Source organism: Athene noctua, chromosome 2 (assembly GCF_965140245.1).
Source record: "Athene noctua chromosome 2, bAthNoc1.hap1.1, whole genome shotgun sequence".
In the NCBI taxonomy this organism is placed as follows: domain Eukaryota; kingdom Metazoa; phylum Chordata; class Aves; order Strigiformes; family Strigidae; genus Athene; species Athene noctua.
In genome coordinates this window covers 153,115,653-153,139,101 of record NC_134038.1, presented here as the reverse complement: position 1 = coordinate 153,139,101, position 23,449 = coordinate 153,115,653, and the positions used below count along the sequence as shown (strand labels likewise).

The 23,449-nt window shown below is 36.3% G+C and overlaps 1 protein-coding gene across 1 annotated transcript in view; it reads right to left on the bottom strand.

The window, feature by feature from the left end:
* LARS2 (leucyl-tRNA synthetase 2, mitochondrial) overlaps positions 1-23,449 on the bottom strand; it is a 90,571-nt gene that overhangs the window by 52,452 nt on the left and 14,670 nt on the right. The window contains exons 4-7 of the mRNA XM_074900698.1: positions 23,142-23,233; positions 19,698-19,758; positions 11,162-11,251; positions 6,863-7,006 (exon numbers count right to left, since the gene is read on the bottom strand). Coding sequence (XP_074756799.1) covers positions 6,863-7,006; positions 11,162-11,251; positions 19,698-19,758; positions 23,142-23,233 — 387 coding nt within the window. The remainder of the gene's footprint in view (positions 1-6,862; positions 7,007-11,161; positions 11,252-19,697; positions 19,759-23,141; positions 23,234-23,449) is intronic.

The window sequence follows — 23,449 nt, the reverse complement described above, 5'->3', positions numbered from 1 at the left end:
GTCTTCTTGTTTTGTTTCTTTTACCTTCAGTAGTTTCTGCCTGTAGTATTGTAGGTCACTCTTGACTCCTATTTCCCATGTGTGAAGTATACTGAAAACATACACTAAAATGGAGCAGTAACACAGATACTGCATATACTTCAAATTCTCTCTCATAGATGTCTGAACTGTCACCAGTTTTCCCCTTTCTTACCCTATAATTTATGGTCAACAAACACCTCTGGTTTGATTACACAGAACTGAGGCAAAGAAATGACTCCTCAAAAGCAAAAAGTAAAGCCAGTGTTCTCCAGATTTGCTCTCCAGATCTGTTCTCATTGTAGCAATTACCAAACAGAAGATATACCCTTTCAAATATAATGAAGCATATCTTTGGGATGAGTAATTGAATCCATAAATATAAAATCTCTTTAAAACTTTTGTTATCATTTTTAGTAGTACTGAGTATTCACTGTTTTGATTAATCTTACAGCAACAGAACTTAAGTTTATATTGCTGCAGCATCAAATGAGACGCTACATTTAAACTAATAGGAGATCAGCCTGGTCTGGATATCCATGAACAATTTTATGTCTTGCCAAGTTGATAAAACTGGTGTCATTTTTTTATTAATGAAGTGCTAAGCAAGCTGTGGAGACAATGCTCTTGGTCCCTGTCCAGGAGAGAGCTCTCAGCTTGACTCAAGAGGAAGAGTTTCAAAGCAAGGTTTATCAGACCCATTCTGTTGGAAGAACACAACTGTAAGTTAGACCCCAAGTGTGGGAAGTGAAAAAATCACACATAAAGCATGAAAAACTAAAGAGCCAGCATTTCAATTCTCCTCAATGATGAGGCATTACCTCATGCTATGAAATCCAAATAACTGTCAAGACTAACATCCTAAAATGCAGTACTTCAGTTTCATTACATTTCATTACCATTCTGCTTAATAGCTCAGAAATAAAATAGAAAATAAAAAAATCAAGCAAAATATGATTACGTGAAATTCCAAATCTATTCAGACCAGACAAAGGGACTGTCAGATGCAGCACAAACCCACAGAAAAGATGGAGAAGAACCGCTAGATCGTTTGTCGTTTTCCCTTTACAGTCAGCACCATGCGAAACATCTAAGTTCCTGCACTCCACGGAATATGAGAAGGATTTATCTCTAAATACCTGTACAAAAAAACCCCCCAAATAAACAACTAAGAAAAAGTACTACTAATCTGCATGGCAACTACAAATTAGAGTGGCAGAATTTTGTAGGCCCTGTCACTTTTCCCACTATTTAAATTAAAAATATATTCTTATTGCTGTGCAAAAAAGGCAGATGATTTAAGGCAAAACTTGTTGCTTCTATTTAAGATTTTTTTGAACAAAATAATTTTCCAGTTATTTGGATGATTTTTGAAAAGTAAAATATGAAAAAAATGTCTTAAAATAATTTAGTTAGAACAGGGACTATGCAAAGACTAAACTTACAGATTCTGATTTGAAGGACTCATTGACTGTGCATAAAAAACCGTAATAGCAATTTACAGGTACAGACAGAAAATACTAACATTTACAGATAGATTTTTCCAATGAATCTGCCTACAGATTCATCTGGGTAACCATAGCAACTGTTTTAGCTTAAACATCTTAAATGCACAGACAACAATTTGAATAATAATGCCATCAGTTAAAGCATTATATTTTTATCAAAGAAATCTGTCAAAAGAAAAATGACAATTAAAACATTCTTTAAAAATCCATAAAAGCTGCTAGACCATTTCACATGTACTTCACAGTTTAAAAAATGGGTCATGATTACTTTATTACTTTACATAACCAAAATGCTTTCTGCTAAGCGTTTAAAGCATGGTCAATATTTCTGCTCTTTGAAAAATATTCACTGCCAACGGTAAATTGCCATGTGAGCCAACACAGCTTCATTTGTTTGTGCTTTTTATTTCAAGAAAAGACTAGGAGCTGGCGCAGTAACAATAAAGAAATCAAAGCAAATCCACAGAAGATGATTGCTCTGGACACAACTGAAATCCAAAGAATAGTGTGTGTAGGAATGAAACACTGAGTCCTGTAACACACCAGATGACTTCACAGTCCATTACTGATCATGTAACTCCTTGCTGCTATTTGATTAGTAATTTAAGTATTACAGATTAAGATCACCCTTGCTAGTATTTATTGTTATTAAGGTTGTGAGAAGACAACAACAGGAGAAAACAAAGTGATAAATGGGTGAAAAAGAAGAACACAGAGGACTAGAAAGATCATCAATATGCAGTATAAATAGATTGAATAGTTACAACAAAACAATTTGTTGATGTTCCAAGTAGGAAATAAATTGTATATGTATATATTCAGCTATTATTGCTAGCTGGTAATTTGCATGAAGAACTAAGGGATAGCAGATTCATTAAAGGTATTTTAAATGGAACCTTGTCTACAAAACATAGTTATGAAATAAAGTCTTACATTTTCCTCTAAACCACACAGGAAAGGAGTTACTTACCAAATATAAAGCTTTTTTTCAACATGCTTTTCCACTACATCAACTTAAAGGAAACTCAGGGATAACTTCAAGAAAACTCAGAGATAACTTCTGGAAGGAATAGGGAACAGATTTGCAGGGAGCCTTGTTGCAGAAGAAGGGCAAGAAAGGTGAAGCTTTCTGACATTTGGTCTTGAATTTCTGTAAATTTTTCAGAAGAAATAGTAGTCACCATTGAAGGTGCAAGCAGAAGGTGACCAGAATCAAATAGCTTTCCCCATGAGATACCAAAACCAGATTAAGGCCTCACTGGAGAAAGATGAGTGGGAGAAGCAGAACACACTTAAAGAGTACTAACAGTCTTAAAGCAGCCAAAAAGGGAAAAAAATACAAATCTTCCCCAAAGGGTGCAGGGATTAAATTATTATCAGATAACCTCTTATTGCTTCCCATTCTTTAATTTAAAAATAAGAAGTAATGACACTTCAGTGGATAACAGAAATCTAGCCATACAACTCACTGTAAGCCTGAACCATTTAGCTCTCTACCTCTGCCCGAACCTAGTAAGAACATCTCGTACAAGGAAGGAATAAATCTGCTCTGTGCCCATGAACTTTTCCAAGCTGTGAGATACAGGACATAGGGGACCAGGTGTGTTCTGATACAAATTCTGACAGATGCCTCAAAGACCTAAAAGCTACTCTATACTGACAGAAAACGTAGATCTTTGTTTGAATCAGAATGATTTTGGCCACGCTAATCTGGCACCACCTTGCCTTAACCTTCTGGACACCTTCAAAAGAAGCAGAACTGGACAAAAGATGTTCAACAGGCAACTGACTCAGAAATGGGGAATAAAGACCTCAGGGCCAGACAAGTTCTAGAAGGCCAAACTTTGACTTCTATTGTTTTTTTAATGCAATAAAAGTTGACCATGGATTTGAAATCTCCAGTCCCATTGAGAATAATCTTTATAATGACCTCTCAGACTTTCCATTTACAGGAGTCTGGCATATGAAGTACCATAAGTAACCTTGACCATCTAAGCCCAGCTTGCATAAAAATGCTGTCTACTACTGCAGCCTTCAAGTGCCTGTAAGTAACTGCAGGGAAGGTACGATACACAGATTCACGGAGAGCCTTAAACAACTGAAGAAAAAGAGAAGTGAGATCCATAAAGAACTTAATTGTTATACTCATTTATCATTAGAATCACAGATATCTGAAGTCTCTGAACAGCAAAGACTTTCAAGAAAAGGAAGTTGTACTGGTAGAGGTTCTGGTCCATGATGTAAGCCAGGAAAATCTCTTTATGGAAATAAGTGTTTTCAAGATCAAGAGATATGAAGTAACTCACCCTGCTGAAGTGAAGGTATTATCACCACTACTGTTATCATCCTACAATCATATCAGTGATTAAAGATCTTTGGCTTCTTAAAGTTAGAGATGTCATTTTCCTCCACACCTATTAGGACTAGATCTGTAAAATCTGGATCCTCTGCTCCAAGATGAAAGGCTCTGGAAATGATAAAGGTAAATGAACGTCTCCCTCTCAATAACACCTGGTGTCCTGGCAAGGGCTTTTAAAAAGAGGTGGGGAAGAAGGCTTGAGGAATAGGCTAGGAAGAGTGATTGCTTGTAACCATGGTGTTCAACACTACACTATTTAGGATGATATGGATTCAGATCAACTATCAACAGCCTGAATCTGAAGAAAAAGTGTACAAAAGAAACAGATTTAGAAGGAAGGACTCATGTCTCTTACCACGCCTTGAAAAGTCCTGGTATGACTACTGTAAGGAATGAAGAAATGTGTGCAAAGTTGAGTTTTGCGGATAGTTACTCAAAATATTCAGAAAGAGGAGCCAAAGTTGTATCATTTAAGATCTGTAATTTGGCTGCTGTCAAAATGCTATTGTGAAGCACCCTGGTTATGTCAGTGTAGGCAGAGTCTCTAAGAGATTGAAGTACTTGGCCAGTGTTAGCTCAGAGACAGTCACCCTCTGATGGACAGTCTTCAATTACAGCTTGTGTTTCATGGACCATTCAGAGTTGTATGGCCAAAACAGTCTTCTTCAGGAAGTAAGACACAACATGCTATGTTACCTAGCCTCTTGCAACTTGAAAGAAAAAAGTACCAAAAAAGGGAATTTATTTATCTTAATTTTCCAAAGCATGAAATCCATCTAATATCAGATACTGGACTTAAAATAGCAGAGTCTGGTAATGTGCTATTCTTATCTGAAAGTTTTGGGGGAAAAAAAAGTAATTTTTTCACCCCCTCTACAACCAAATGTTTAAAGCCCTTGCCAAAAGAAGCATATCGAGACTGTTTAAAATGTGCCAGAACCACAGCAACAAAAACGGGAGTCAGTGGAGGGTGAGTAAAAAGGAAAATCCAAACCACCTGCTGATACTTGGTAGCATCTGTCACTGTACAAGAAGTGGGAGCACATGAAGGCAATGCTTGCCAAAGCACTCGAGTTGGGAGCAGTATGGCATCATTCATCGACCTGGTTCTATCAGCTAGCATAGACCCTACAGAATATCAATCATGCACAGAACAAAATTTGGGGAAACCTTTACAGAGATCTGTAGAATACTCAACTGTCCTCTGTAGTAATGCATAAAGGTTTTGTAGCTGATATAAACAATCATCCCCAAATGAACAGTAGAGGCAGCTCTCATTCGTGATGCCACTAAGATGTTCAAGAACATGGGGTTGTTTGCACTTTTGCCCTTCATGTATGTAGCGGATATGGTAGCCTCCTGAGGTGCCATCTTTGGGGGGAAGATGAGGGGATGTTGTGGAGACTGAAGTTCCTTCTTGTCATCAGCTGAGCCTACTTACTGGAGAATGACATGTGGGAGATGCGCAAGATCTGATGTCTTTCTTGTAAGGACATTTCTTAGGTCAGAGACTAAAGACAAAAGATAAATCTTCCTTCCTAGAGGAGGGTGGATGGCGAGCAAGAAGTAATAAACCCGTAACCCAAGGGTGTTTTCAGGGTTACTGACAAGCTCTTCAGTCTTGTCTTTGTCTTTATGAGTAAAAATTTAAGGCTGATTCACTCCTTTTAGAGGGAGAGAAGTAAAGAGTGATTTGGTGCAAGAATGGACACAGCCCAGAAATACCAGTCATTATTTCCTACAGTCTTTATAAAGACAGAAGACAAAAGATGCATCAGTAAAGGCAGAAACTCTAGTGAAACTTTGGCTTCAAACTGTGGGAAACAGTGAATTGGGGCAGACTCTGAAATATCACAAAGGTGATCATGAAATCTAGTGACAAAAAGCACCAAGAAAAAGCTCACAACGTTGTAATAATTTTGTGATTGTGCAGACATGCTCTATTTTTCCTTCAGCTATAGCAAATGTTCCCTCTTTACTGCCAGAACAGGCAGCACGATCAGAAAGCATGCATCTCAAGTACTCTCTCTGTGTATGATAAACCAAAGCATCAGCAGGATATCTAAAGTTTTTCTCTTTATTATGAATGGACCTAGAGTGAGAACTGGGTTTCTTCTCCCTGGATGATCGTGGAAATTCGGTCTCTTGAATCTGAGGCTCAGCAAAAGGGTCAAAGATGAATTTTTAATATTTTCTTGGCAATAACATTCTCAATCTGTTCTTGAAGTCTCAATACACAGGACACTTGGATGAAATAAAAACTTCACCCAGACAAAACGGGAAATCAATACTTTAATCTCAGAGAACATAAAGCCAAAATTTTGTTGAAGAATTCCTAGATGTGGAAGCTATGCTGTCCCATCACAATCAAAATTTGAGCTCATAACAAAAAAGCATGTTTAAGTAACTTGAAAATATTTTTTAAAATACAGATAATTGAGTAGAGTATGAAGTAAAGTAAAATAGAAGGCCCACATGAATCTTCAATAAAGAGCAGTTAATCATAAAGAAATATAGTTCAGACACATGTGGAAATGAATGCTAGGTGACATGCTGTACTCCACTGCTTAGACCATGCTCCTAAGTCCAACAGGTTGACCAGGCAAATTTCTAGTTCAAAAGACTGCACAGCTGTACACCCAAAATATGCAGAAAAGTACTCGATGGTAAATACGGGATGACAACGTGTGAATGCAAAATTAAATCATTCACCTCTAATTTATGCTTTTTGATTTCTTCAGAATTTAATCCCACACCAATTACTTAGAATTCTTAAAGATGTGAGCAGAAAGATTTCAGGGGTAATAATTTTTATATGCACACATACACAGGGATAGATCACGTATATTATTATATAATCATGTATTACACAAACATGCATATATAAAAGACCACATTCAGCTCTACGCATATTTCTGGATGAAAAGTCACCTCTTTTAAGTGCTACCAATAATTTCAAAAACCTGTATTCTCATACCTTTGCATAAGCAGTCGTTTTGATAAACCACTGTTTGAGGTATTTCTGTTCCACTTTTGCTCCTGAACGCCATGAGCAACCATTGTCATCCACCTGTTCATTAGCTAGAACAGTCTGATCCACGGGATCCCAATTAACCAAGGCCTAAAAAAAGTTGCAGGAAGAAAAAATAGTTTTAGCAGCTATTTCAAAACCAGAATCTTACTTTTCAGACATGAAAGGAATTATCCAGAAACATTCCTTGGGCCCCTGAGTTTTCTACATTTTTATAACATCCATTTTAATCAGCAACATGGACTCAAATGAAGATGTTTCGAATATTCATCTTCTCAGAACTCAGAACCCCCAAGAATGCAGTTGGCAGCATCTGCCTTGATTAATCACACTAGTGGGATAGGCTGACACTTGAATATTAAAAAGGTAAGTGTTCCAATTGGCTATACTGCAAACTACATAGACCAGTGCTTACAAGCTGTCCACCACTAATCCAAAAGCATCAAGTCAGACTGAAGGGGATGAATAACTGAGGAGCTCCAACTTGAGAGGTCAGAATCACAAAGCAGTATTAGAGTGATCAACTATATTTCAAGTGAAAGAGCTGGTATTTCCTGCGCATAACTTCTGTTAATTGTGTGAATTACTTTTGGAATCATCTTTCCTTATCAATACAAATACTTTAAAGAAATTTAAAGCAAAATAAATGTCGGTGTTCAACTCTACAAACCGTGGTTTTTTGAGGGCTAATTGAAATACCAGACAACATACAGTGTAGAAAGCAAAAATCAAACTCGCCCTCCCACCCAGCATTGAACAATTTAGCTGATCATTCATCATAAAAGATCTAAGACCACAAAAGAATCCTAGTGATCATTCCAGAAGTGGCATTCAATGCTAGACGCTGACTTGAAAAAATGAACAGAAAGAAAAAAAAAAAAAGCAAAAACAAAGACATAAAGAAGAGTAATCCATTACATTTAGTGTTATGCAGTATTTGAGCTAAATCAAAGTTACATCAGCCTGACTGAAAAACAATAGCCCCAGCTCCATAGCACTCTAATACGTTAAACATTGTTTGAAAATTTCAAATGCATTCTTGGGGTATGGGGAGGACTTAGTATGTCAATCTAAAAACTACTCATCCTCATATTACACACTTCTTATCTACCACTGACCACCTTCTAAAATGCCCCATTTCCAAACAACCGATACTTCTTAGTTTTAAATATGCTACGTTTCTTAGAAACAGTAAATATCACAACCATTTTACAAATCTTTTAGTGAGAATAGCAGAAAGACAGATGCATGGATCCTCTTCCTTAGGAATACTGTTGCTGGTTTTGTTATCAGTGTGTGGTATATGTGTATGCATGCCCACAAAGTCTGATTACCTACACTGATTTATACAAAATTTATTATACTGAAATGAATGAAAGTCATTCTTTGATAAAAAAACCTCACCTTCAAATGAAGCTTGTGTGAATTCAGTATGTCACTGGAATTTAAACTTTTTGCACTTTGTCTAACTTCTACTTGTTCTCTACCAATAACACCACACTGGTTTTTAGAAAAGGCTTCTGAAAATTCTTTGGGGAAATTAAAATCAATCAATATATTGCACTATTACAGATTATTTTCTAGACTTTCAGAATACATGACTTCTTCAGTAATGACACAACACATTATGAAGTTGGCTCTAAAGTAATGCTCTTTTAATTTATAAAGTTCTGGAAAAAACCCCACACCACTACAGAGTTAAAATAACACCTAATGAGAGATAAATCAGATAATATTAAGAAGCAATAAAATGCCACTTGCATCTAGCAGTATTAGCATATGCTTGTATTCAACTGGCTATGACTCAAAGTTTAAAAAAAATACTGTTTCTATTTTGATGATACTGCATCAAATTTATGATGAAAATTTTAGAAGGTAACTGAAATAATTTATATGAGTATAATTATCTAGTATAACATATTACCATGATTCATAACGAGAAGATTTATCTAAATAAATCATGTAAAACATAAAACAAATATGCATTTAAGAAATCTGTAGCTGAAAAGTCTTGTCTGTGAATTTTTAAAGTTGCATTTTGTTCCTTCCATCTCTCCCAGCCTTTTGACTAATATACAGAATCTGGATATTAAATTAAATCCTTAGTTCCTACTTGTACCTCACACAGGCAACTACTCGACAATGACAGCCTCTGAAACTATGGCCCCAGGAAGCTGCTAAATGTCATCTATACAAAGAGAGCACAGTGCAAAGGTGTATAGAGCACAGCAGTTATTTAGATCTCCTCACTACAACAATGTAGACCATATGCTTTTAAGATAGGATTCATGTCCTCTAACTTTCAGTATCTATAGCATAAATGTCTATCTCCAGGTATGGTGTTTATGGTTCCACTACAGTCTACAGATATCTAGTCAAAATAGTAGAGTCTAGGCAGCTATTAATCTCATCCTCAATAAGACACCCACACCTGGCCAGGTCAGTAACTTCTACAGTATACTGACTACATCAGTATTGAAGGAAGAGAGAGGATTTTGCTACAGTGAATAAAGATGCTGCAGCACCCAGGCAGACACTGTTAATTCTAAGTAATTGCAGCTCCCAGACATACTGAGTTTGTGTCTCCCTACCAGGGTAATTTCTGGCCAGACACACATACTCCTGGAACAGAGTGTTAACTAGGCTAATACTCCACATGTATTATTCTTACTGCCACAGAAAGGCTATGAATTATCTCCCTGTACCCAAAATGAAATTGTAATGCAGAAGACTTCAAGCTGTGCAATAGTACTGCCTAACATATACTGCAGATACCTGACAACATGGGATAAATACATGCTTTAAGTATATATGACTGTTTGCAGAGACCCGGGGTTATGGGCTAACTCTGCCATCCGCTTCCTGCCAAAAAGCAACTGGTTCATATCCACCAGAGATTACATCCCCTATAGGTTGACAGATGCTGATTTAAGTTTCAAACTGATTCTTGACTCTTAAGAGGGAAGTAGATCCAATCACTATTACCCAAGTAGCTCCAAGATCCCACAGTACTTGGAGCCTGCATGCAAAATTTGTTCTATTATTACTGCTTCTAACAAAGCAGCACTGTGCTTTTCAGATCACTCGTCAACTAAAAAAATTCACAGATAAAATTGTTTGTTATGGCAAAGCTAAGGACTTAATTTTTTTTAATTACAAACAAAAAATAATTACAGAAAAAAAATCCACAAAAAACCCAAACCAAATCCAGCATGTTAGGACATATAAAATATTGATTATTTTTGCTCGCTGTCATTTAAGGTCTCTGATTACAACTTGCCTATGAAAATAGGAGATGTATTTCAGTAACGCCTTGACATTCCAAATGCTACCTTTCACCATCAACCTCTTTCTCTGGGTTCAGAGAATAATTAGAATACATCCCTCATTATATTCTATGAGGTTTCCTGGTTTCTGTAAAATACAAATGAAATGTCGAAGCGTATTTAAGAAATCTTAGTTTCCATTTTAAGTTAGAAACATTCACTAAATTGAAGCTTTGTTTAAGTGCAGCTGTTCAGGTATTTTGGACCTGCATTGTCTTGGCTATACAGAAATTTCTTTGGAAAGCTCATTTAAAACCTTTGTTTCACCTCCTGCTTAAGAGTTAACCGAACCCTTCCCTTTTCAGATATCCTGATCTATGTTATTTGCAAAATATTATAAGGCAAATAATTTCTTAATGTACTGGTAACAGATAAACAGCTGTGATAGTCTTATAGCATCTAATTTTTATGTCATTTTTTAGAAATCACAAATAGGGTCCAGGAATTGGATGGTTGGGCACATAATTTTCAATTATCCTATCCAATCCTATCTGTTCTGAGACAGTATCACAGTAATGTTATACAGTTAAAATAATCTCACTACTGAAGAGACTCCTAATGATCACATTATCTTATTTGCTTTCACAAGAGGGAAGTTAAGAGCTAGAAAATTCTGTATCAAAGCCATGAAATAAACTAATAGTAGCTATATTCTGATCCTGCGCTTCAGTGCAAATCACTGACAATAAACATTTCTGATTTGACTTGCTACAATACCCATTCATGTTAGTTATATATAAAATTTAGTTACATATACAATTCAGTTATATATAAAATTCATTCTAGTTTGCAGTGATTTAAAACCAATAGAGCATAATCCACTTAATGAATGTGAACAGATGATCCTGAAACACGCCACTGACATGAATGACTTGAATTAGTAAACTTGGAAAGTATAAAGGTCAAAGTTTGTACCTACCTCTTTTTGATACACCATCCCAGCTTCAAAAAGCTTAAGAAAGACATATTGTGTCCATTTGTAGTACTCTGGTAAGCAAGTAGTTATTTCCTGCAGAAATGAAATAAAATAAAAATTCCTGAAACTAGTCTTAGTATTTTCTTGAAGTGTTTTAACTTAAAACAATTAACTCAGGGGTGTATAATACATGACACAGAGAAAACGTAAATGTTTATTTATATATGCATTTATGTACAAAACCCTACTGTGTAATGTTTATAATGACTGATACTCACCTGTACTCACAACCAGAGAATATGTGCTTTGTGTGCATGTGATGTACAAACAAAAGTTTCCCTGTTAACATGGAATATAAGAACCCTGTAAGATTTCAGGGTGATAGATATGAGAACAGAAAGGAAGTGGAAATGACCACAGCTGCCTGACCAGGGAAACAGCAAAACTAGAAAAAAGTAGAACTAGCAAAGAAGTCATCTTAGTCAGGTTGCCTTCTCCTCTGTTGCTCAGCAATGAAAATCAGGACCGGAGCTGCCGACTGTTGAGAAGCAGCTGGGAGATGGCTGCAGAGAAGTGAGCAGAGCCAGGGAGCCTGCAGCTGAAGCAGTAGGTACAGGACAGCAAAACAGCACAGAGGAACCACGGCTGTCGACAGACAGAGCATGTGGGGCAGACAGGACAGAATATGGGGTAAGGCTCTAAACTTCGAGATGAAAGACCTGGGAAGGATATCTCACAATCACAGCTCAAATAAGCAACCATTTTAAAAGGCAAGCCAGCTCAAGTTAGAAGAATGCTCTAGGTTAAAGTATGGAAAAAATGAGAGTCATAAAAGATCACAGAATCACAGAACTGTCTAGGTTGGAAAAGTCCAGTCATCAACCCAACATTAACAGTTCCCAACTACACCATACCCTTGAGTGCTATGTCGACTCTACTCTTGAACACCTCCAGGGATGGGGACTCCACCACTGCCCTGGACAGCCCTTTCCAATGCCTAACAACCTGTTCTGTAAAGAAATGCTTCCTAATATCCAGTCTAAACTTTCCCTGGTGCAGCTTGAGGCCATTCCCTCTTGTCCTATCGCATATTACTTGGTTCAAGAGATTCATCCCCAGCTCTCTGCACCCTCCTTTCAGGGAGCTGTAGAGGGCGATGAGGTCTCCCCTCAGCCTCCTCTTCTCCACACTAAACCCCCCCCCAGTTCCCTCAGCCGCTCCTTGTATGACCTGTGCTCCAGACCCTGCACCAGCTTCGTTGCCCTTCTCTGGACACGCTCGAGTCATTCAATGTCCTTTTTGTAGTGAGGGGCCCAAAACTGAACACATGAATCGAGGGGCGGCCTCACCAGTGCCGAGTACAGGGGTCAGATCCCTTCCCTGTCCCTGCTGGCCACGCTATTGCTGACACAAGCCAGGATGCCATTGGCCTTCTTGGCCACCTGGGCACACTGCTGGCTCCTGTCAGCCGGCTGTCAATCAACACCCCAGGTCCCTCTCTGACTGGCAGCTCTCCAGCCACTCCTCCCCAAGCCTGTAGCGCTGCTGGGAAATGATGTCATGAACGAGGGGGATTGTTAAGAGGCAAATAAAGACAGATAAAAGACAAGGAGGAATGGGATGAAGAGAACAACAAGTAACAAGATAATGGATAGCATTTTTAAAATTTACAAACATTCTGAGTTTTTAGTGAACTCTAATAATTCAACAGCGTAAAAAATTCCCTATTTTAAATGTTCAAAACCCAAGCAGCACTCAAATAAACATCTTAATATGTGAAGATGACTAAAGGATTACATGATTATAGACTCCAAACTTTCTTTACACAAACACAGTGGTATCACAGGCACAAGAGAAACACATATGCTTGCACCCACATGTTTTAAAGTTTGGCCAAAGTGACAACAACTGTGTAACTCCATGTTTAAGCTCTCATTACATCATAAATGTGTAACAATAAACTGATCACATTTCACTCCTCAACAGTTTTCCTGTTTAACTTGCATTTGTTTGAAGAAGAAACATTTCTACAAACTTTCTGTTTTACCATTTATACTTATTGAAGCACAAGATGACTCCTATGCTGAACTTCTAATCAACAAGAAAATCTTTTGGTTTTAGAGTTACAGAGTTGATGGTAAGCCACTGATAAAATTTATTCCATTTGCAAATATTTATCAATTACCTGAAATACCTCCAAATGTGAAATGTCTTTGACCCAGTCTTTCCTATCATCTAAGCTTCCCACTACACACAACTTCAGCAATATTATCCACTACTCAAATGACATCTGTAACACTCCAGCATAAAAATTTTCTTTTTTTACAACTGTACATTCCAGTGCTGAAACATTGCTTTGAACTTTATATTCCAGTGCTGAAACATTGCTTTGAACAATTAATATGACCTTTGAATAGATGTGCCTCAAAAGTGTGTATAAGAGGCTTTCAAGATCACAGAGACATTTAATGGCAGGTTTTCAGCACAGCATGTGAAGACTTAGTCATGAAAAACAGTTGCTTGATTAAATCCCTGTGCTTTGCACTGTAAAAAACCCACTTGATAGGAGCCTGAGTTCCATCTCTCCAACTAAACACTATCCACTTAATCATCCTTGGTTTTTTTTTCCCTGCTTCTCCACACAGTGACATCAGTTCTGCCAGCGTGATGCCACTACAGGCAACAGCGTTTCATTACTGGAATATTAGACACACAAAAGAAGAGAGAAAAACCCTTTTGGTACAGTGTAAGATTATGTGACCAACAGACAAACAGGTAAGACAACAGAAGTGAGTTTTCAAATAAAAATAGTAAAATGGACTGAGATTTGTCCTTTTGGCCCTGAACAGCAGATCTGTGTTAACTGGAACAAAAAAAGACGACACAAGCTTGAGCTGCAAGATACAAGCTAACTCCTGGGAACTGTGCTCTCTCACAAGTTGTAAACTGACACTTTTCAAAAAGAAACGCAACAGGCAGTATCACTGAACAAAAATGTGCTGTGTGGTCATTGAGCTGCGAAAAGATCACCCAAGCTCATCATTTAACTTTATAACCTTGAAGGTTTGAAGTAACATTTGAAATTAATGGAGAAAGTGAAATGACATCACTACCAAGTGAAACAAGCTGCTGACGACAAGCTAGCAACCTCTTGTCAATCTCGAAATGTGGGGGTTTTTTTCCACCATTTAGCACATTAAGACTCATGGTGGAAAATGGTTTTCCATGTATTCCAGTTACTAATCTTGATTAAATAAATAATGTCTGATAAAAAGTTTCAGTTAGGCTGCTATCATGCTTGAATTAAGGTGAAAACATTTCTATTTATACTTTATGATCATGACAAAGATTTGCAGTGTATTAACAAAACTAACTTAACTCAGAAATACAGAAAAGAGTTTGCAAAATAGCACAATGGAGCCCTTCTACCCTGCCAAAAAACATAACTTTCTGCCTCTCATTTGTGAGCTGAGCACTAGCATAATGCACATGTATTGCACCCCGTATCATAAAGTTCAGTGAATATATATAAACAGGATATTACCATATTTTCTCCAAAGATAAAATACATACTAAAAATCAGAACCCTTTTACAAATACGAAATATGTTGCTCAGCTGTCCATGAGCTCTTCAGTGCTCTGTAACAGATTTAGTGATAACCCATCATCCCAGCATTTCATTAACATGAAATGGGAACATCTCCCTCTTCTCTCCAACCCATTGTCCTTTTTCCTTTTGTCAGCTTGCTAGTTAAAAAGAGTATATATACTGTCACCAAAATGCATCTTTATCATTGGTTACTGTTACTGCTCCTTACTCCTATTCATTAAAACAAACCACCTTTAAAAGTGGTCTGCTTTTAAAAATAACAGATATTGAGAAGGTATAGAAGAGAAAGTCCCCTACTCTTACACCAAAAACTACCTTGCTAAATCCCTTTATTGCAGCACAGCAAACTGGTCTTAACAAACAGCATGAGTAAGGGGTTAGTAATTTATTTATTTTTGCAAATAAATTCTCAGTTACAGACTAAATGGCAGTATTACAATTTGACAGCACTGCAACTTGGGAAGCAACTGGTTCATGTTAAGGTTAAAGGGACATTCATTATTTTAAAAATCTGAAAAAAAACCCTCCAGCTACCAAAAATATGGGAAATCCAACAGCAAAGAAGCCTGGATAAACAAACAAACAAAAAATCCCAAACAAACTGGATGGAAGATTTTGGCCATTAATAAAAGAAAAATTAATTTTCAAATACCTTGTTTTATAATTCATTATTTGTTCTAAATCTGCTCTGTTCTTAGAATTTTCTATTATGTAGCTCTGACCTTAAAACTATTTTTTGTTTGTCTTGTAGAAGGTTACATCTTCAAGCTACTTTCATGGCTATTTTCTTTTTAAATAAAAGTAGTATTTACAGGCTGCATAAAAGTGTTTATTTGTTGTAAGATCCACCAGGCTTTGTGAATAACATACAACTAGAGAGAAGTAATCCAGTTTATTACTAACCATTTTATTTTTAGCACTCTCTTATGCTATCCTGAAGACAGACATGTTGTACTTGATACTTACTAAAAAGGTGATGAGAAAAAGCCTGAAAGGACTTTTTCAAAATCTATTTGGGAAGATTAAATAGTCTTTAATCTATTATTTGTCTCTTTTGGCATTAAAGGGCATGTACCACCTTATCTGGTATAATTATTTGATTTTCAGAGGTTTAGAGCTTGGTAGAGACCAAGTTACATTTCTAAATTAATTTGAGTATTTGTATTTCAAAGGTTCTTCGTTTCATGCTTAATTAGCTACAAATACAAACATCACGCAGTGCCTACATTTTAGAACATGAATATCTTTACTGCAAAAAAGTAGGTTTCCTTTTTTAGTTAATCACAAGTAGGGTGACTGATTATCAGTGATATGTTGATAAAGAGAAAATTTAATAGATAATGCTCTATCTACTGTTACAGTTTTATTCATGCTCCGGCAGTACACAAGAATGACAACTTCAAAGCTAAACAGAAAAATATCTGCACAAAGAAAATCTACCAAAGATTTCAGCTTTTTTAATGTACAGAGCAGAAGGGGAACATTACTCTTATGCAAAAAATTATGTCACTTGGAGCACATAAATTGAAAAGTCTAAAAAATGTTGGCAGAATGAGCTACCTTCTAGAAGAAAGTTACAGATTGATAATATCATGGTGAACTGATGGCTTACTGGGAACATTCAGTCTGACAGCACTCCTGAGCAAAAGAAAGGAAAGATGTTATATGTTCTCCATCCCTTGTTGCTGATGATATGAATCTTTGAAAATTAGATTGCCTAATTCCCCTGCAAATCATGTTTAAAAGAAGTGGCAGGCAGTTTGCTATGCTGTCTGGGATCGTATTTTGGAGAAATATATGTAATAAAAATCACCAGGAATGCCCAAATTATTGTTATTTAAAAAATATAGTATAACCACAATGGTTTATTTTCCAGGTGGGTTTAATGTCTCTCAGAGACATTTCTTCTGTCCTCAAACTGCAGCTTTTTAACCCTGGATCTGACATATACAGATGTTCCAAACAGAAATGTTCTCTCTCATTTATTCTTTAAAAATCTCTCCCCCAAATCACACCATTTTCAAAGTGATTTAAAAATAAACATTTATTACTTGAGGCACTTAAAATACCTACATGTTTCAGGGAAAAAATATCAGATCACTATTAGTATTCAAATATATTCTAAAGCAAAGTACTTACAGAGATATTTTATGCATTTAATTACATTTTTAGTTTGCTTGCATTTTCTGTTTAGGAGAATAATTTTCAAATCTCTTTGTAACCTGGCTTTCTGAAATAATCTAATTAGCTTTTAATAATGCTTTATTATTTGTGGTGCCTTACTGGTTAAGTAATTTCACTGACTGCTACAACATAAAAATACTTTTAAATTTTGATTTGTAAGACAGAAAACAATGAAAAAGACCCAGACAAATAAAAGGAAATTGCTAATATGCCAGGTGCACTGGGATTTGTTCATAATAATTTTACCAAGCAGTAAAACTACAACTAGTCTTCATATTCCTGGACAGGGCATTCTTCAACACCAGACATGACTTTAAAAGCTTCTTCAGCACAAATACATGCACTAGGCATTCAAAATGTATTTTTTATTATTTTCCCACTTTCTTCTCCCTCAACATTTGTGAAATGGTAAAATTTACTTAAATTTCCTTCACATCATCTAGGTATATACTGTAAGCTGGCCACAGAGGACAGAGACAGTTAACATAAAAGGTTAGCACTTTAAAAAGACAATTCACTGCATACTAAAATAGGGATCTAAGGTAGGAGAATGGGTTCCGTCCAGCACATATTTGCTAAGTACTGTGCTCTAGCATAATGAAGGAACACTTTTAAGCAACACCAATGAAATTAAATTAAAAACAAACTCCTGTTTTGTACAATAGTCTTGGTTTATTAGACTAACCCATATAAAAAGTGGGTTTCTTGCATTTTTCACAGGAGTCACTAATGCTAGTGGGTTTGTTTGCATCATGACAGTATTTTGTACATCACTGATTCAGTGCCATACAAGTATAGAATAATAAAAAAAAATATTCCTCACTTTTAAGGTAAGTACCTGCACAGCAGTGTACTGCTGTGCAAAGATGCTTGCATTACCCCAGAAGCAGTACAGCTGAGGCAGTAAAATGCTCGGCCCAGCCTAATTAGCCTTGCAGAAAAGCAGGCTTTATCAGCCTGGAAAATACACTCAGCTTAGCCATTCTGCTTCCAAAGGTAGTTCTTTCATGGCTAGCTCAAATACCTGCACATTTGGAAATCAAGCAATATAGATGTATTTCAGGCAATCATACATTTTTTGCAATGAATAAACATACCTATTTCTAATGATCACCATTCAGGTCACTCTTACTTCAACTAATAAGGCAGGCTTCTAGGTAAAATAAAACATTTCATAAGCTAAGGAGTGAAAACTCCAAAATTCATTGTGTGTCAAGGAACACTTTTTAGCTGTTCTAAAATCTTACCTTTCAAAAACACAAACTATGTGCCCCTAGAACATTCTAAAGTATTTCAATTACACAACTGTTCAAATGGGCTTAGTTGAAGAGTATGAAAGCCCCTTTCACAAGAATTCAGAGACTTCTGAAGGTTCATTAGACAAAATGTGGGTTACTAGAAAAGTGAAGGTAAGCCTCAAAGAACAGGCACAGAGATGACAAATTACTTTTCCCTCTGTACTTAAATTTCCTGCCATGGTTTTCAGTACTGCCAGCTCTCCATCTCTTCTTCAGAATGGAAGGGTTAAACAAAAGTCCATATAGAGGTGACTTTTCTCAATTTTCTTTAAAGGCAATCTGCAACGTTCAATTCTTGCATGTTTCATAATACAGCCTACGCGTATGATTTCACTATTTTGAAGTATTGCTGTATTACACTCACAGAAAATCCCTGAGATACCAACAGTTTTAAATATAAGAAAATAGTTGTCAAGAATGTGTGCAGTGAACCTTCCACAACAATTCTTTTCTTTTCAGAGCAACTTTTTGGCTATCAGGAAAACTAAAATCTTATTTAAAAGGGTAATACTGAAAAATCTTCCCCTATATATTGATATTACATGATGAAATACAGGTTTTTAGATGTAAGACATACAAATAAACAACTTCACCTTCAAGAGTGAAGAAAACAGATGGTAGGTCTCAGACTGCCAGAAAAATAATCCTTTTCCTTTTCAGATCTACAATACTGTTATAAAAATTCAAGATTAGCATCTCTATCACTCTATTCAGAATCATATTAAGGTGATAAGCAAAAGTTATTGCTGAGAATATAAAGGTAGTGGCTTTCAGTTCACTGGTAAATGCAATAACCTTACAATTGCTTCAAAAATTAATTTATTTTTTATCTTTAAGCTATTATTAGCTTATGTCTGATCATGTCTGGTAAGGTTTTTAAACTGAACACCTGATGCTCAAGCATTAATATTTCCAATAAAATTTATATTTTCCAAAACAGTCAAGATACCAACACCTACAAAAAGGCAGGTTTATGCTTCAAATTTATAATAACATAACTAAACCACCATTTCAAGTTACAAGCTTTAAACCCTTGAGTATATTATAAAAACATAAACATTGAAAAAAGCACTCCTGAAAACATATATACATTAACATAAAGGCATACTGTTTCATAAATATCTATTTAGACTATTGTCTAACTTCTAACACAGAAAATTGCTACTTTGAAAGAACTGAAAAAGCAGAGAGAAAAATCCAAATGCAAAACTGAAATCACTTTAAAGAAAAGATTCTCTTAAACATTGAGATTAATCAGATGATATCCACATATCAAAAGTGAGAGAAATATGATAAAAAGCTTGAGAAGTTCGATTTTGCAGTTTAGCAACTTAAAACGGCCACTTTCAGAGACTTCTATATTATCATAAATAAAATGGTAAAATTCCATGTTTTTTGATGTTCCATCATACAGTAAAGCAGCATGCCTTAAAAAAGAAAATCTTACCCTTTCCCATGTAAAAGACAGACCTAGTGCATCAAACTGTTCTCTCATGTGTTGAATATTACTGTAAAATTAAGAAAAATATTATTAACTTAAAATATTTCTATCACACGATCATATTCAAAATCAGGTGCTTACAATGTTCTAAGAAATCAAAAGCACTAGTTAACTTTAAATACTATTATCTCACTAGCAGTCAAACTCAAGGAACTGCCAGAATACCCACCCTAAATATTAATTTTAAAACTCCCTAGTGTATGCTGGCTCAATTTCAATAGCTGTGTATACAAGACAACAATTTGACTTCTCTTGATTTGAGCAAAACTGAAAAGTAAACATGGCACTGCACTTTGAGGCAAATGTTTCTGAAGCATCACTTCTCATTGTTTTTAATTATCTTTATTTTCAAAGGGTCTTCTGAAATCTTCATGATGGAGTAGGACACAATTTCACTATCAGCTTAATCCTGCTCTATCTTGGCAATGCTATCCTGGATGTATTTTGCTTTGCTCTGGTGATCGTGTGGCTATAGGATGAATTGAATCGGATCACCCATTCAGCTGAAGACATGCCCTACAAAAAGTTTTCCAAAAATACCCCACCAGTTTTCTGGCTTCCCTCTGATCAACAGGCTGATTAAATCAACACTGTGGCTGCAAAAACAGCTGAGCCAACACAAAGGAAGGAGTGGGAACATATATCCTGGGAGGTGACAAGGAACCCCTAAACTTCTGGTAGCAGAACAGCCACAGATAAACTTAAGTCAACTGCAAAACTGTAGGGCTAGACCTTGTCCCAGATGGATTATATTAAAAATGTAAAATAAGATACATCAGAATATACAGTGAAGCTTTAGTTTGAAAATCTACTAAATACAGTTTACTAAAATACCCACAGTTACACAAGATTAACTAGTGATCTGGTGTGAATCCATATTTTAAAATTGCTTAAAATTTCTTAGGGACTTTTAACTTTCTACTAAAATGCATTACGTCAGATAAGTTATCCTCCCACAGTGGCTAAATTGACAGTCATGAAACCAAGCATTTAATTCTGATCCAGAACAAACCTGCACTGCCGAGTATGCAAATATCCAGTATTAACAGTCACAGAGCCCCAGTTACACTAGAGAAGGTCTGACTTTTCTGGTAAGGAGTTTTCCTGGTACGGGTATACCAGGAAATCGTCTCATGGACTCACAGTTTCCACCAGGAAAAAACAGTAGTATTGCTTATATTAAAGCCCCACTCAAAAAGAACTGTACCAATACAAAATTTCAAATTCGAGTCTATTTTCACAAAGCTTCTGCCAATATACTAACTCTTAGTAACAACAATTTCTCTGTGTTTGTATAAGTAACTAACTTTGAGAATGTAAGTAGTAATGGTCATTCTGAGTTAATTTTAAATCACCTGTTCAGAAAATCAGGATGCTCTGAAATTTGGTTGCTCACTCCTGAAACAAGTAAGCTGAAATGCTTATGGTGGGCCCCCTTCTACAGGGGTGGCTGGCTCTGCACCAGGGATGACTAAAACACATCAGGTTGCTCACACACAATCTCAGCTCCATGTTCAGTTCAGTCATCCCTCCCTGCTGCAGGCATGAGAAACATTCAGGATAGGGACAATGGAGAAAAGAGGAGACAGCAATTACTTCTGTGGTCAGAATTTAAACTGCCCATATGATGAATCAACTCCCTTCCATAGCATAATCAAAAAAACTGGGTATGTAAATAATTTTTCTATTTGGATGTTGTTAGAATCAGTCCCAATTATGATGTGCTAACTTTTCTCAGTTTGTTGTTATAATACTGTTATCTAACTCTTGAAAATAGAAAATCACTCTTTTCAGTACTAAGGAAATTTTCAAAGCAAAACTTTCTTGCAGTATAAAACTTCTTGTACTTTTAACTACTAGCTGAAGTGCTTTGAGTGTATGGAACAATACATACCTAATTACAAGAAAAGAGAATCAGCTCAGGGTGTGCCCTGTCACTTGCTTTTTGATATGACCTAAACAAACTGCTAAGATGAGACAGGCTGAGCTGATACAGGTCTTTGCTATCACACAGTCTCTCTGCTCCACATGCTCACTGCTTTTCTTTTGAGCCAGTTCAACTCAAGCAGTTGGCAGAATGGCTTTCTTCTGAGTTGGCAAGCCAAGTCAGTTCAACAAGATGCCCTACAAGTGCCAAAGCTAGTACAATAGGTGAGGAGGGACCATGTAATAGGGCGAAGGGGAAAACACTAACCCTTTTGCAGTCAGTAAGTACTTCATGTAAGCCTTGTCTCAAAACCACAGCCTTCACTTCTCTGAACCTCATTTGTCATGTAGGTAAGGATCACAGTAATGCTCTATCTGGTGAAGGTTCCACCAAGATATCCGAGGTAAAACCGAGGCACTCAGATCTAAGAGACAGGTAGATTTGTTTTACAGCTGAGCTTCGGTAGGCTTAATGAAAGAAGACAGAAACCATCAATTTACTGACCATACTACAATGTAACTGATAGCCCACAACACACTGTGCACAGTGATTTTTTTAGACGCTCAGAAGAACAAAACCACATTTTTATGTCTTGATGGTAACTGGTTCTCACACATATTTTTACCTAAACCATATGTTAGGGAAATTTTTAAAGATGAGCATAAACAATTTGTGTGTAGTGCACTCATGTGTTCTCCCTAAATGAAATCAATCGCCATCATATTTTAGTTGGAAAAGTATCAAGTATCTTAAGATGGGACCAGAAGCATGAAAAAAACTTAAAAGAAACAGCATTATCAAAGAAGGAAATGGATCAAGGTCCAAAAAGATACCACAGCTAGATTACTGCATCCGGAGCACAACAAACAGCCTCACTTAAGAAAACTGGTTTCCAAGTCATTTATAGAAATTAATGTTTACTCATATAACTTTCTACTAATTTTAAAGAATATTAGGGGAACATAACATCCAATTCTGCATTCTAAAGCCCAAAATTTTCATGGAAATCAGTAGTAATAATGGCTGTTTATCACTTTCCAAGACCCAGTCTCAAATGAAAAAGCTATCTTCTTCCTCTTTCACATGGTACCAAAAACTGTTAGCAAATCTAACCACATAGCTCATAATTTTCAAGTGTGTATTCTATACTAAGATTCAACTCACCATAATGTCATTCTGATTTATTTCTTATTCACTGATTTGGGTGTTTGGGAAACATCACTCTTTCAATATTCTACCTTTTTACAATTTAAAAGCAATTGAGATTAAAACCTTGAAAATCATCCTGATACATTTATTTTTCAAAACTGAATCATCTGTGCGGTCCCGTAAAATATTGGCAAATAATCCTGGTTCTTTTTGTAGCATCCTTCTACACTGTTTTTGCTCTGTTTTGTGGGTTTATGGGGGCCACAATACAGGTATTCACAGTGGAAATGTCATATTAACTCATTAAAAACTACCTTTGTGTCCAGCTTGCAGGGTGAAGCCCATGTTCGACTGCAGCATTTTCTGCCGGTAAACCAAATGCATCCCATCCCATTGGATTTATCACCTGTCAGAAAACCAGAAAAACACAATCTTACATAACTCTGGAACGGCATCAGCAACACACACAGGCCTCCAAATAACAAATGGTGTTTTGCATTTCAGCATTTGCTTTGTCTCAATTGAACCTCTTCAAAACATGCCAACCATGGCTATGTCTGTTTTATAAGATGAATATGAAGCATACTTGCTATCTATAGTGCAATGTTAGAGGGAGCCTAAA